Genomic DNA, 13,964 nt, shown 5'->3' with positions numbered 1-13,964 from the left:
CAAACTTAATTTCGGTTAAATTCCAAATTGGTGTATTTATAGCTTTTTCCTCATGTTTAAATGCATTTTATTCTTGGTAGGAGTTTGATTATATGAATGTTCTGCTGGCATTAAGATGACAGAGCTGCTGCTGGGCTGTCATAAAATCATGCAGACATATTTTTTTCAGTTAACAGATGGCTAAAAAACTTGCTGCTCTGAGAAACCCTTGGAGCCAGTACATAGAGGCCAGTGTGTGCCTCTTCTTTGCAGTTTACTATTGCCATTACTGATGTTTGTAATGTGGAAGAGGCAATACAATGTGATGGAAGCTAACACATAGGCTTTAGAGTTGGGCCAACTGGATTTGAGTCACCACTGTGCTACCCTACCATCTTGTAGAACTTTGGACTGGTTACTTATCTTCTCTGAGTTTTTGGCTATAGCTGGAAGATGACTATTGATCATGATGAAATACATAGCAAAAGATAGTACGTGATACAGTTCTCAAAACTTTGAGGATCCTGTTATTAGTATGAGTAGGACCTTAAGAAAGAAGGTTAACAGAACATATATTAAGTAGTTCCCAGTTTTTCATGCCCAGTTAGGCCTTGGTCACCATTGCTCTAAGAAATACAGTGATACACTTAATGACCAGGCGAAGTTAAGTGCATTCCTTTTTTGAAAGTTGCCTTTTAGAAAAAGGGAGGAAGCATGAGTTAAGAGGTATGTAAAGAAGTAGAAAGTTTGGGGAACTATCCACTCTCTGCTGGTGCTAGAAATAATATTTTGATTATTATATTGGCAGTATAACTAGAAACTTAGATTCCATGGGCTTTTTATTTAAGAATTTTGTGAGATTTCTCAAACCTTGTAATTTGCCCATGTTCCTTGGACCACTCTTAAATTAAACATTTAGTGCTGTTTTCTTTCTTCATTGTCATCTCTCACTTATCTCTGGCTTCCTTTTACTTCTTTTGATGGCGAATCTCTTGAATGAGAGGTCCTATCACCATCAAGCAACTTGTCCTCAACTTGTTTTTTCAAATCAGTTTTGAAACTTGTTTTTATTGCTTTACCACAGCTTATCTGGCTTTGGGGTGTGTATCATAATCATGTTCACAAGAAACTGATAATGTAAATCAGAATGTCATGCTTTTCATTTACAAGTGCAATGTATCATACTGTTTCAATGACTAGGTTGCTTGTTCTACTAGTTTTCTACTATAATCCCCTAAGTATTGACAATAAAAGCAAAGGCTGGGATCTAATTCTTCTAACTTCTTTTATTGTTGTTACTTTTATAAAACCTAATTCTATTAAAAAGGTACTTCTATTTTTAAAAAATCAACAAAACAAAAGAAACTGCATTTAGAATATTGTTCCACTTGTCCAGTTGTTTTTAGGCAACACAAATCTTTCCAACTCAAAAATAATCTTCAAAGCTCTGAAGCACAGAAAAAAAACCAGACAGCTACACATCTAAGTTTCCTTTTTAAGCAGCAGAATATTTGGTCTAGTATTACACAGTGTATATGATTCTCTGGTTCTCTTTCTAGATAGTCCTCAGCATTGTCTTAAGTTTAATCAAAGTACTGAACTGTTAGGGTATGGACAGCAGGTAAGGGTGGAAGAATGATACCCATCTTGAAAAATGAAGAAAAGGTGAGAGTGGAAGCCAGAGGCAGTAACAAAGAGGTATAGTTATACTTAATTAGAGGTCTAAACACTTTCCCATGTTTCTTGTGTATAGTATATAAAAGTAGTAGTAGGTAACTAGCAGTCTGAACAGCATAACTCCTTACTAGTTCCTGAATCTATACAACAGTGCCAAAAGTGAACTGCGTGTATTATTTGATCACATATTTGCCTCTTATTTTGTAAATTTCCTTTCAAAATTTTTGTTTAAATCTGATTAGTTTGTTAAAAATGATTCTTTATGCTTTGCTTTACTTAGTAAAGTAATTTTTAGTTTAGAATCCATTATGCAAAAATCATGCTTCCTTAACGGAACTGGAAATTGGTATTTTTAGCAATGCTCCACTAAAGAAACATAACCACAAGGGGAAGTTGATATTGTTCATTTGAGTAATAAATGTGCTTTTGTTTGTGTTATTTACATTTTTTTCCTGATTGGTGAGTATTCATATAGTGATATGATTCTGAAAAATTAGTTAAAAATGGACAAATACTTCCAGGCTCCTAATCTTTATAGCTAAGATTATTTATTGCAAGACATGGATTTCTAAGAAGATCAATACTTCTGCCTCTTGAGATTATTAACACTGAATCAGTAGATGACATATTCTAACTTAGTTTAGAGTTTTTTAGGCCTACAAACAGTTGAAAATATATTACCTTTATATCTCCCAAATTGTACTGTTTTTTTTAAAGTACAATTATGGGTTATTTAGGTTTGTCAGAGTCTTGCAAACTCTATTTTTAAATATAGTAATAGATCTCCTTGTTTTTTTTTTTTTAAAGTGATTTGTATTTCATGTATTTTTTTGTTGGTAATATGTTGAGTATAAGAAAGTAATATAGTCTGTAAGAAAATGTGTTAATTTAGTTTATAATTTGAGTATAAAGCTGATATTTATGTAATTCTATGATCTGTTAAAGCTTCTGGTATATTTCTGTCATTCAGGTTGGTCATGTTTGTTTGTTTTGAGTCAGTATTTCCAATAATAAATAGTACCTCCAATGCCTCAGTTTTTGCCAAAAGATAAAAATGATACTTCCTGCTATAAAAATCTTTGATTTTATCATAGCTAAATTTCTGCTTCAACTTTTAGAAGAATCTGTGTCTTTGCATACATTGATAATTTCAATATAAAAATATTGGTAACTGTACCTTCCTTGACTTGTGGAGAATTTTAGTTCAGGTCAACAGTATGCCAATATATAACCTAAAATCAGAGATGAGTAAAATATAGACCTTCTCTTCAAGGAATTTATAGTCTAATGAACAGTATTTTAGTTAAGTAATATTTCAGAGGCTTTGCCTTCAGAAGAGTTTTTGTTTGTCAAACTTGTCATGTTATATCTAAGGCATAGACTTGTTCAGTTTTTTGTTTATCTTCCCCTGCTAGATAGACCTAAAGCTGAAGATCTAATCATAAGCCTGTCTTTAAAGTGTATTTATATCTTGCTTTTAGGGGCCATTGTAAATACATTTACAGGTGGCTTCATTATTTGCACTACTTTCTTAATCTACTCCATCTTTTTTATTATTGAATAATTTTTTATTTTGAAAATATTGCTGTGCCATACTGTTTTATTATCATCAAATGTTTATTGTTAAATAAATATTCATAAACATTATTTAAAAATACTAATTTGTCTTTCATTTTAGGCATATATCCCAGAGGCTAAAATAAGGATTTACAAGAAAATGCCAAAGTATTACTATATATTGGTTTAAGAAAGTGCTCATGTTAATATGTTGTCAAGTGACTGCATTTTAAATGTTTTTCACATTAATACTTAGATATATTTTGTTAAGTGATCTGGTTTCACGTGTGCATCTGTATATCAGTCTTGTCTAATTTTGATTGAATAGGTGTCTTATAGAAACAAATGGTCTTCATAGTTATTTATATATTTCAGATTGCTAAGAAGCCTCGAACACCAACTTCTGGTCCAGTGATCACGAAGCTGATCTTTGCAAAACCAATTAATAGTAAAGCAGTTACAGGACAGACAACTCAAGTATCACCACCAGTCATTGCAGGTTATATTTCTTTATAGTCTATTGAGCTATATATTTGCCTTCCTTTTAGGTTTAAAAAAAGCTGTTCTGCCATCTTGAAATGTTTTAGGGCAATGAGTATAACTTATTATAAATCAAGCTAGTTAATGAGAGATATTGCATTTACTAAATGGGTGCATCAAGCAAAATGCCTTATCACAATCAGTTCATTACTTTAATTTCTTTAATTTTTGGTAGAATTTTACCATGAAAGTAGCAAAGTCTTAAACTCATTAATACAAGCTAACATTTATATAGTGTTTACTGTGTGCCCTGTACTGATCTTAGCTTTTTACATATAGTGAATTATGTAATACTCTGGCAATCCTGTGAGGTAGGTACTAAAACAGCTCCATTTTGCCAGTATGTAAACGGAGGCGCTCAGCAAATGACTTGAGCTGGGATTTGAACTCTGGCACTTTGTCTCTAGAGCACATGTGCTAAGTCTAATAGGTTTGAACTAATACCCATGAGAGTATAGTATATCATGGTTTCTGTTTGAATTTTTGGGTTCAGTATTTTAATATGCTCTGTATGCAGTTTTCTATGAACAGAAGACTGTCACATCATTGTAATTACTTAAGTGATAACAGAATTTTAGCTAATTTACCAGCAAATTCCATAGTGTGGCCCAATTCTTTTATTATACACTTTAAAATTTGTAATCGCGAATAACTAGAGCACCTCAGAAATCTTGACTTCAGGTATTTCATTCTCTTTATATTCTAGTTTATCTGCCTTTGTACTCCCACACTAGCAATTCTTTAACTTTGAAATCTCTGATCCATTAACCCTTCTACTTTCTCATAATAATCACCCCCTTCCTGTCCTCAGATTCTTCCTTACTCAATTTGGAGTCCATGGCCCATCATTGTCACTCCCTTGCAAACAGCACTGATTCTCTTTTCCCCGTCTCTTTCTATAATGGCTTGGTGAAGTCCAGATCTCCTCTTACTGCTTGCCTAGCAAGCAGCTTAATACTGCTAGAGAAAAATCACACCTGTGACTAAAGCCATGGTGACTACTCCTTAATTCAGTGCTATACTAACTTTACTCTTTTCACCAATTAGGAGTCCATTTCCAACTTTTGTTGTGCTAATAGCTTATGGAAGCACCTCTGATGGTAGACTTGACTTGAGACTTTCAAATGCTAATTACCCTAAATGTGTATTCTTGATGAGGGTACTTCAGATGTTAACTAACCATCCCTTGGGTATATATTTAAAACCACCTACTATGGTCTTTGATAAATTTACAGACAAAATGTACAAAAATAAAATAAAATAATTTATAGACTGTAACAGTAGGCAACTCTGAAGTCAGTGGCAGTGATTTATCATTTTTCTGAGACTTTGAATTGTATGTAGTGAGACTTCTCATTTTAACAAGTGGGAGAAGGTGTGGAAAGATTATAGTTTGAAGCAGTGCTGGGTGAGTGAATGTTTTCTTTCTCTTTGGGCCCTCAGTAGAGATTTGTAATGGTGTAGGGGGACTGGTGTCTTGAGGGCTGTCATGGAAGGCAGGTTATGGCTCCAGAGGAAAGATTGGAAAGAGTTTGGATTTGGAATTATTTCAACAAGTGGGCTTCAGTTGGCTGAAAGTGAGGAAAGCTTGAATTTATTGCTGAAGAAGGTGCCTCTAGTCACCTGGGAGGTTTTGGGTAGGTAGAGGGAGTTAACCAGGAGGAATGTCTCCGTGCAATGTTCTTTACTTTTTTTTGAGTTTGAGAGAATCCCTTAAATTTTTTAATTATGTGGGGAAATTTGTGTCAAACAATTGCTGTTTTGCATAAGTGTCTGAATGGATTTTTGGTTAATGTCAAGATTTCACCTCTCTTATATCTAACTATCATGGCTCTTTGGGTTGTTTATAATGTGTTGCACACCCTAATCATAGCTTCTTCACCTTTTGATTATAGACCCACTTATTAGCCCTACAAAAATGCATAGAGCTAGACTTCTATTAAATTTCACTAGAATTGCTGGCATTAAGTTTGGAGGGATAATTTCTACTTTTAACTAGTTCTTTATAGCCAGCCTTTTAAATTCATACAAACCAAAATTTAAACCACCAAATTAGCTTTCCTGTTGAATTGTCTTTTATCACAAGAAGGTTCCATCATCTTCATGTTGTAGTTAATGATCTTTCAAAGTACATTTAGATTTTTTTTTTACTGAGTTTCGGCCTTCTCAGTGACTGATGTTTTTTTCTGTCTTTTAGTCAAGATAAACTTACGTGATTTTTAACATAATGTAAATCTGATCTTGTAACATTGCTTAGAATTTTCTTGGCTATATCCATTTCTTATGCATTTCTTGGCTTCAGTCCATCAGGATTAAGTTCAAATGCCAATGCTTTCTTAACATTAAAGACAATTATGATCTAATACATACCTTTTTCATTTTCACCTCCAATCATCTTAGACCTAGTTATTTAACTTATTTTAAGAGATTACAAATGGACCGTGTTTTCTCAGGACTGAGGATCTTGACATTGTTCCTTTTACCTGGAATGCTTTCTTTGCTCTTCCTAATGGCTAACTCATCCATTTTATCTTTAGATTATCTCCACTTTTCTTAGACATTTTTGACCCCTGCCTAGGTTGAGTTAGGTATTCTTCCTCTGACCATCTCCTTTGCATTTCCATTAAGCGTAATTATACCTACCAAATACTTTAATAAGACTTCTGTTATATTTTACACAGGCTTTTAACTTTTCAATTAGTCACACTGTATTATAATACTTGACGTTCTTGTTTGTCTGCCCTTCTACAATTACAATTTTCTTAATGGAATTTTTTTTTTGCTTTGTTTGCCATCTATTGTTTTTTAATTAATTAATACGTATTTTTAAAAATTGTAAAATATATATTACATAAGGTTTACTATTTTAGTCATTTTTAATTGGTCTATTCAGTGGCATTAAGTTTATTCACACTATTGTGCTACTATCACTGCCATCCATCTCCAGAACTTTTCTCGTCTTACAGAACTGAATCTCTACCCTTGGATAATAAATTCCCATTCCTCCCTTCCCCTCATCCTCTGGCAGAGACTGCATCTCTGTCAATTCAACTACTTCTACATATTTCATATGAATCAAATTACACAGTGATTGCCCTTTTATGACTGGCTGATTTTAGTCAGCATAATGTCCTCATGGTTCATCTATGTTATAGCATGTGTCAGAATTCCTTCCTTTTAAAGGGTAAATAATATTGCATTGTATGTATGTTGAATAAATATGTGTATCATGGAAGCAGTGTAGTGGTATGGAAGGAGCTAGTGGAAAACTTGGCTCTTGCATTGATATTTTCTGTGATCTTGGGTAAATATATTATTATCTGTTCATCTCAGTTATTTCTATAAAATACTGATACCAACCACTTCACAAGACTTCTGAGATGGTTAAATGTGATACAGAGGTCCTCATTATCAGATCTTCCGTGTTACAAGGTTGCTACAGCAGAGTGAACTTCATTGATGTGAAAATACTCACTAATGAATTAATCTCTTACATACTTAATCATCACTCAGATATACTAGTTCCCTGCCCCAACCTTTCCCATCTGGAGCCTTCTCGAATATGTGTCTTTTGATTCTTGGAGAACACCTGACAATAGAGGGCAAATGCTTTGCAAATTGATTTCAAGGTGAAATTGTATAACTTGCATACTTGTTTGAATCTGTCTTTGGAGCTAAGAATAAATAGGGATTTCGAGATTAGATAATCAGGAGAAATGATATCTAGATGAAAAACAAGCAGGCCCCTCAAAAAAAAAACTTGAATTTTAAAGGACATAGAAGGATTCTTGGGAAAATTGATGGCATTCTGAAATATTTTGGCGGAAGTGACCTTTTGCATGCTCATGTTTTACCCATCAAACAATCTCATTGTGCCATCATACAAATTTTCAGAAGTCTCTCCCCCTGCTCAACAGTTCATCCTGAGTCTTAGCGTAGTTGTAATTATAAATTGGATTTTTGTTAAATATAAGCAAAATAAGTTCAAGCTTTACTTTTAGTTTTCTTTGTTATTTACAAATGAAATTTTTGTCCCTTTTTAAAATTGTTTTAAAAGGGCCACTCTAAGTGGCTTTTTTGTAGTATCAGTTATTTTCAGGGATTGAGGAATTTCTGAAATCTATGTAATGGCTAATAAATAAGAAATTATAGTAATAACCATAAATGGTGAGCATTTTATAAAACTTTCTTTATTGGTAATTTCTTAACATGATGGTTTTTGGGGCTTCAGGCTTATCCAATCCACAGGTTTTGGTTTTGGAAAACAGAACAAACATTACATCAGGCAGGCACAACACTTCAGGGTAGCCTTCTAAAAATTTTTGGTGTACTTTCATTTTGTTTATTTAGAATTGACTGACTTAGTTATGATTAAAAAAAAACAACTATTAACTGAAATTCCTTAAGGACTATGTCAGTGAAATTAAATGTGACTGTGTACTACAAAGAAATTGAAAAAATTGCATTTAATATATTTTTTAAATTCATTAATGTCAGATAAAACTTAATTCACCTTTAAAAAAAGAAATTATTTATACTGTAGCATTGTTAACAGAAAAAGCATCCCAGAAACCCTGAAGTGCTAGTTCTCTTTTTTCATTTATAGTGAAAGTCCCTTCTTTATTCTTCTTTTCCTATTTCTGTCTTCCTCCCTCTTTCATCTCTAGTTATATCTATAAGTTAAATCAGAACATCTAAGCAGGGACTTTAGTTATTTACTTTCTTTACTTCCTGGGTGTTTGATTTCCCTGGATTTGATTACCCAGCATCTATTTAGAATGTGATGAAGGAAGGTGTCAACTTTCAACTCACTCCTGTTGAAACAGCCATTTCAGTTGGAAATTTTTATTGTAAATTCTTTCTTAGTGATGAGCTTGAAACTTTTGTTTCTATGCATTAGTGCTGTGCATCTGGTATGGTACAGATTGTCTCTAATCCTTCATACGCTTGGCTTTCCTGCTGTGATAAACAATCTACAAATCTCGGAAGATTAAAAAAAAAACCAAATTTTGTTTTTTTCATACTTCATGATTATCTACATGTACATTACCGATTAGAAAGGGGACTCTTCTCATCATAGTCTCTCAAGGACCCAGGCTGACAGTGGAGCCCATTCTCAGGTATGGCAGAGGAGAGAGCGTTGGAAGGGCTTGCACAGGCAGTGAATGTTCTGGCCCAGAAGTGACAAACATAACTTCTAATAATTTGTTGGCCTGTGGCCCTTACCACACTAGTCCTGTGGCCCTTACCTAATTTCAGGGGGTTGGGAGGCAGAGGAAGGCAGCTCTACCATGTGTCCAGAATGGGGGAGAACCAGAGTACTTGGTAAATGGCACTAATGACTATCACACAGTTTTTCAAGAATTTGGAGATGTGTCATGTCTTTGTGTTTCTCACCTGGGAAAAAATTCCTAACACTTCAGCTCAGTGTGATATGATTTCCAATTCCCTAAGCCATCTGGACACAATGCAGTTTTTCTATGTTCCTGAAGAGTATTTTCCAGAAGGGGAACACACGATTCCTGTATTTCTGTTGGAATCTGGCCAGGAAGAAATTTTTTCTTCCTTTTCATAGTTTAAAACCAGACATTATTAAACCAGACAGTGTTCACAGTAGTCCAATAACTATCTGTTTTATAGTTGTGATTTTAAATTGTATCCTGAATTGTTAAACATCAAAGAACAAGATAGCTGTACTCTCTACTGTAAGAGTATATAGTAGGGACCAGAACCTGAGGTTTTAAGACTTAGATTCAAGTACTGATTTTCAGGAGCTGTGTTACACAAGGGCATGTTGTTTAGTTGTCCTGAACCTATTCTCTGGTAGACATTACTTAACAGGATTGATGGGAATGTGAGCACAAGTGTTTTCATGGTCTTTATGTAAAGTGGTATGATACTAAGTGTTGCTAAGAAGCATTGTTCTGTTTTATTCTGCATGGGTTCACCATAGTTGATTACGGACGTACTCCAGTGTTTAAGTGAATCAGTGGGAACATATGAAATGAACATATATATTACAGTCCTTGTGTGTATAGATAATCCTCACATACATTTTTCTGTTATCGAAAAAAATCAAACTGATGTGCTGCCTCTCATTTGCAGGTAGGGTTCTTTCACAGTCTACTCCTGGGACTCCATCAAAGACCATAACAATATCTGAAAGTGGTGTTATTGGATCAACTTTAAATTCTACAACACAGACACCAAATAAAATAGCCATCTCACCTTTGAAATCGCCAAATAAGGTAAAAAAAAATTAGCCACAAATGCCAAATATTGTGGTTAATGCCTTTATTTTCTTACTAGTCACTTCAGATACTTCAGTTTTAATGTATTCCCTAAGCAAGTAATAGGCATTCAGTGATTATTGGATTAATTTAGTAATCAAGGATATATGACAGATAAAAAAGTACTCCAAACACATGGGAACCAAGTAATCTTTTTGCGTGCTGAGATGATTTCCATGGCCCACATGAAGGTGGGTAAAACAAAAATCTTTTGAATGAGGTACATTATGAATGTGTTTAGTTCTTCTTCATTTAATATTTGTGCAAAATTACTGTCTTTGGGCAAGTCATGTACACAGTGACTATATAAATATGGAATGTTAAATGCAACTTTTTGGTTTTTTAAAAATACTCTGTGTATTCTGCTTAAGCTTTCTTGGGTTTTATGGAGATCTGAGCTTTTGCTGAGTAACAGAGTACCCAGAATACTAGAAATTGCCTTCAAATGCAGGTAACCATATTACCAGCATATTTATTTTTAAGCTTAAGTATGTACAATTCATTCAGAGCATTTGAAAGCTTTTCATAATTTGTTTTCATTTTAAGGTAGCAAGGTACCTATCATTTACTCTCAGGTCAAGTAAGTAGTCTTAGCTCACTTTCCTAAAACATACAGATGTTTTATACCAGCATAATGTTTTGAATAGGTATGTTTTAAAGAATACATTCAGGTGGAAAGCCAGTTGTTATTTTTTAAGGTGCCAACCTTGTGATTCTGGAAACATACTGCACTTTATACCTGTCTTTTTCTTAATTTGGTACTGTTCATAAGTAGAACAGACCTTAAACATTTGCCTTAAATTTTTTTTTTTTAAGTTGAGCTATTGGTTTCTGTTTTAATGAGACTTGAATATAATGTATAAATATGATGTCTCTTGCAGTTTATTAAAATGGGAGTCTACCTGCATAATAATATAGATAATTATTTACTTAAATGGAATGAATTCAAAAGATATTTGAGTGCTTACTATGTGCTGTGTGATAGGCCCTGGGGATAAAAGCATGAATAAGACAGTTTTTCATTTCAAGTAGTTCTCAGAGAAGTGAGACTTAAACATTAAGAATTGCCCTGCAGAGTCCTAATGGTCACAGGTACCTTGATGAGTTCTGCTGTGAGTGTTGGGAAGGTCTGTACAACAGAGGCTCTTCTTCAAAGGCCTCAAAGTTGGTTTGGGTCTTAGCTGTGGGTGAGCAGAGAAGGCTTCTGGACTGAGGTAATACCTTACACGGAAGTATAAAAGTATGGCCCTTTCAGGGAGCTGTGTTGTTTTGGTAATGTGAGAGCCAAGTGTGCAAAGGTTAAATGGAAGGTCTCGTGACCTTCAGGGAAGTTTGGATTTTATTGTTCTTAAAGACTTTCTGTGGCTTCCTATTGCTTCTAGGACAGTGGTTCTCAACCTTCTCTGCAGGGACCTTTAATAAATACCAATGCCTGGTTCTTATCCCTAGAGCCTGTTTTAACTGGTCTGGAGCTGGCCTGTTATCAGGATTTTTTTAAAGCTCTTTAAGCAACTCTAATGGGTAGCCTAGATTAAAAACCTCTGCTTTAGAATAATGTGAGATTTGTGTTTTTTAAAAAGATGACTATGGTGACACTATGGAAGATAGTTTGGAAGATGGTAAGCCTGCACTCTGGGAGACCATTAGTCTGCGATTCTCAACCTTGGCCTACACTTTGGAAGCAACTGGGGACCTCTTGAAGAAACTAATGACTGGGCCCTATCTGACTCCATTTTTAAGTCAGTCTTCAGGCTGGGGCCTAGATATTAGTTTTAATATTTTAAAATCCCAAAGTATAGGCCAGGGTAGAGAATCAGTGAGTTAGATTATTATAGTATTTCAGGTTTGAGCTACACAGTAGCTAAGGGGTTAGGAGGAAGAACAGTGTCGAAAGAGGTTTAAGACATAATGATTAGACTTTGGGACCGTGGGGTGGGGAAGAATGAAGGATGGCTCATAGATTCCTGACTTAAATAACAGAGTAGATGTTATTATGTGGACTAATATGGCTGGTATTTGCCTTTACCTGTATACCCAGTGGCATATGAATAAGAACTAGGTTTATTTTTCTCTCACCGCTGACTTTAGCCATGACATGTTGGATCTGCCTTCCCTGCCTCATGACAAGAGGTCATTTTTAACTATAAGGACAGGCTTATTTTGGTGATTAAATTCACAGGTATTAGAAGTTTAGTCAAAAGTTTACATCAGTTGAAAACTTTTCCCTTCAACTCAGACTTTATCGTGACTCAGACCATGTAGTGGAGAAGAGGAGTGTGATCTGTTTCTTTACCTTTCTGTCTCTTTCTCCATTCTGCTTTTGATTTCTGACTGGAAGGAAGATTATAAAAGACAAGACAAAGTTTTATGTGACTGGTGTCTTGCTGATGGGTTTCAGCCCCAGGCAAGTTTGCTATGGATTCAGTGTGACCGAAGAAACGACAGTAGAATGTTCTTGGGGTGAAAGGGTTTATTACCTGGCTTGTTCTGGTGGTAGGTCGAGCACTAGTGTCTCTGCCTTCACCCAGAGCACTGGGCCAAGCTCTCTTTTAGTGCAATAACAACTTATTGCCTAAAAGTGTGGAAGCGGTAGCCTAGCAACAGGCCAGTTACATCATCAAATGGTTTAAGTTCACTGAGGATCCTGGCCATAGGAACCCCAACTTGCCCATACTCTACCCCTCCAGGATTCTTGCCTTACAGTCTACATGCTTTCAATCTTCCCTAATGGTCCCTGTGCGAGAAAGCTGGACAACTGTAAACGGATTCCACAACAGCAACAGAGGATAACAACAACTTACAGATAAAAACAAAAATTAAGAAGCAACAAGATTTTGATATGGGTAACAAAAATTATAATAATCCTAAGCCAGAGGAGGTTCCCAATCCACAAAGACCTTAGGGGCAATAAGACACATGTTTTAATGACACCAACATAGGCAAATCTTGTCCATTGTGTAGGATACATGCAAGAGAGTGGTCTATGATATGACTGTAGTAGAAACGGGGTCCCGTCCAGGTCTAGTATACCATACTTTTACTCCTTTCCCCATGGGGGTTACTGAAGGGTCTCTATATAGTGCTACTGGAGGTGCATGCACTGGCCATAATGATAAAAGAAAACTCCCCAGTAAAATGCCCCTACCTTCTGGCCATTCAGGATATACTACTGTGATCTTTGGGGGCCACTGTGCTGTTATTCCAGGAATACACAGGAGGCCAGCTTCCAGGCCATGTCCGCAAAGTGCCAGGAAAGCCAGCCATCGTTGGTCCATGTGTTAAAAGGTCCAAGACCATGTTCACTCAATGGAGTCTCCAGGGTTTAGTGCAGTTGGTGCTGGCAGCAAGATATTATTCTGGTGGCCGAACCTCGGCTTCAGTGATTCTTCCTTGGTTTGTACTTGCAGATGTATAGGAGAGACAGCTATATGTGTTAACATATCTATGGGGCTCAGAGCTCCTTTTCGGGGTTTCTTATTCAAACGCCGTAGCACGGTCCATAAGTGGACTGACCATCCCCGCAGACTATTGGTATCTGACTTTAGTCCAGATTTTAACAAGCCATTGTGCCTCTCTATCATGCCTGCTGCAGTATGATTGTATGGCAGATGAAACTTCCATTTGATTCCCATCTGTCACACCCATTCTTGCAGTGTATGTCCAGTAAAATGGATGCCCTGATCACTGTCAATTACCTGTGGTCAGTCATAGGCAGCAAAGAGACACTCCAGGCCTCTTTTGTGCTGTCGCTGTCATTTGTCTCTATATATTGCTTGATCTCTATTTTAATTTGGTCATTGATCCATTGATTATTTAGGAGCATGTTGTTAAGCCTCCATGTGTTTGTGAGCCTTTTTGTTTTCTTTGTACAGTATATTTCTAGTTTTATACCTTCGTGGTCTGAGAAGTTGGTTGGTAAAA

General features: G+C 35.5%; 1 protein-coding gene across 8 annotated transcripts in view; it reads left to right on the top strand.

Annotated features, from left to right (window-relative positions):
* The window catches only part of LIN54 (lin-54 DREAM MuvB core complex component), an 87,195-nt gene that overhangs the window by 13,916 nt on the left and 59,315 nt on the right, over positions 1–13,964 (top strand). For all 8 annotated transcript variants that reach the window (XM_036906386.2, XM_036906382.2, XM_036906380.2 and 5 more), the window contains 2 exons: positions 3,589–3,712; positions 9,859–10,001. In XM_036906386.2, the coding sequence (XP_036762281.1) occupies positions 3,589–3,712; positions 9,859–10,001 (267 nt within the window). The remainder of the gene's footprint in view (positions 1–3,588; positions 3,713–9,858; positions 10,002–13,964) is intronic.

Source organism: Manis pentadactyla, chromosome 5 (genome assembly GCF_030020395.1).
Source record: "Manis pentadactyla isolate mManPen7 chromosome 5, mManPen7.hap1, whole genome shotgun sequence".
Lineage (NCBI taxonomy): Eukaryota > Metazoa > Chordata > Mammalia > Pholidota > Manidae > Manis > Manis pentadactyla.
The sequence above is the reverse complement of the archived record's forward strand: the minus strand, read 5'-3'. Positions and strand labels throughout refer to the sequence as shown.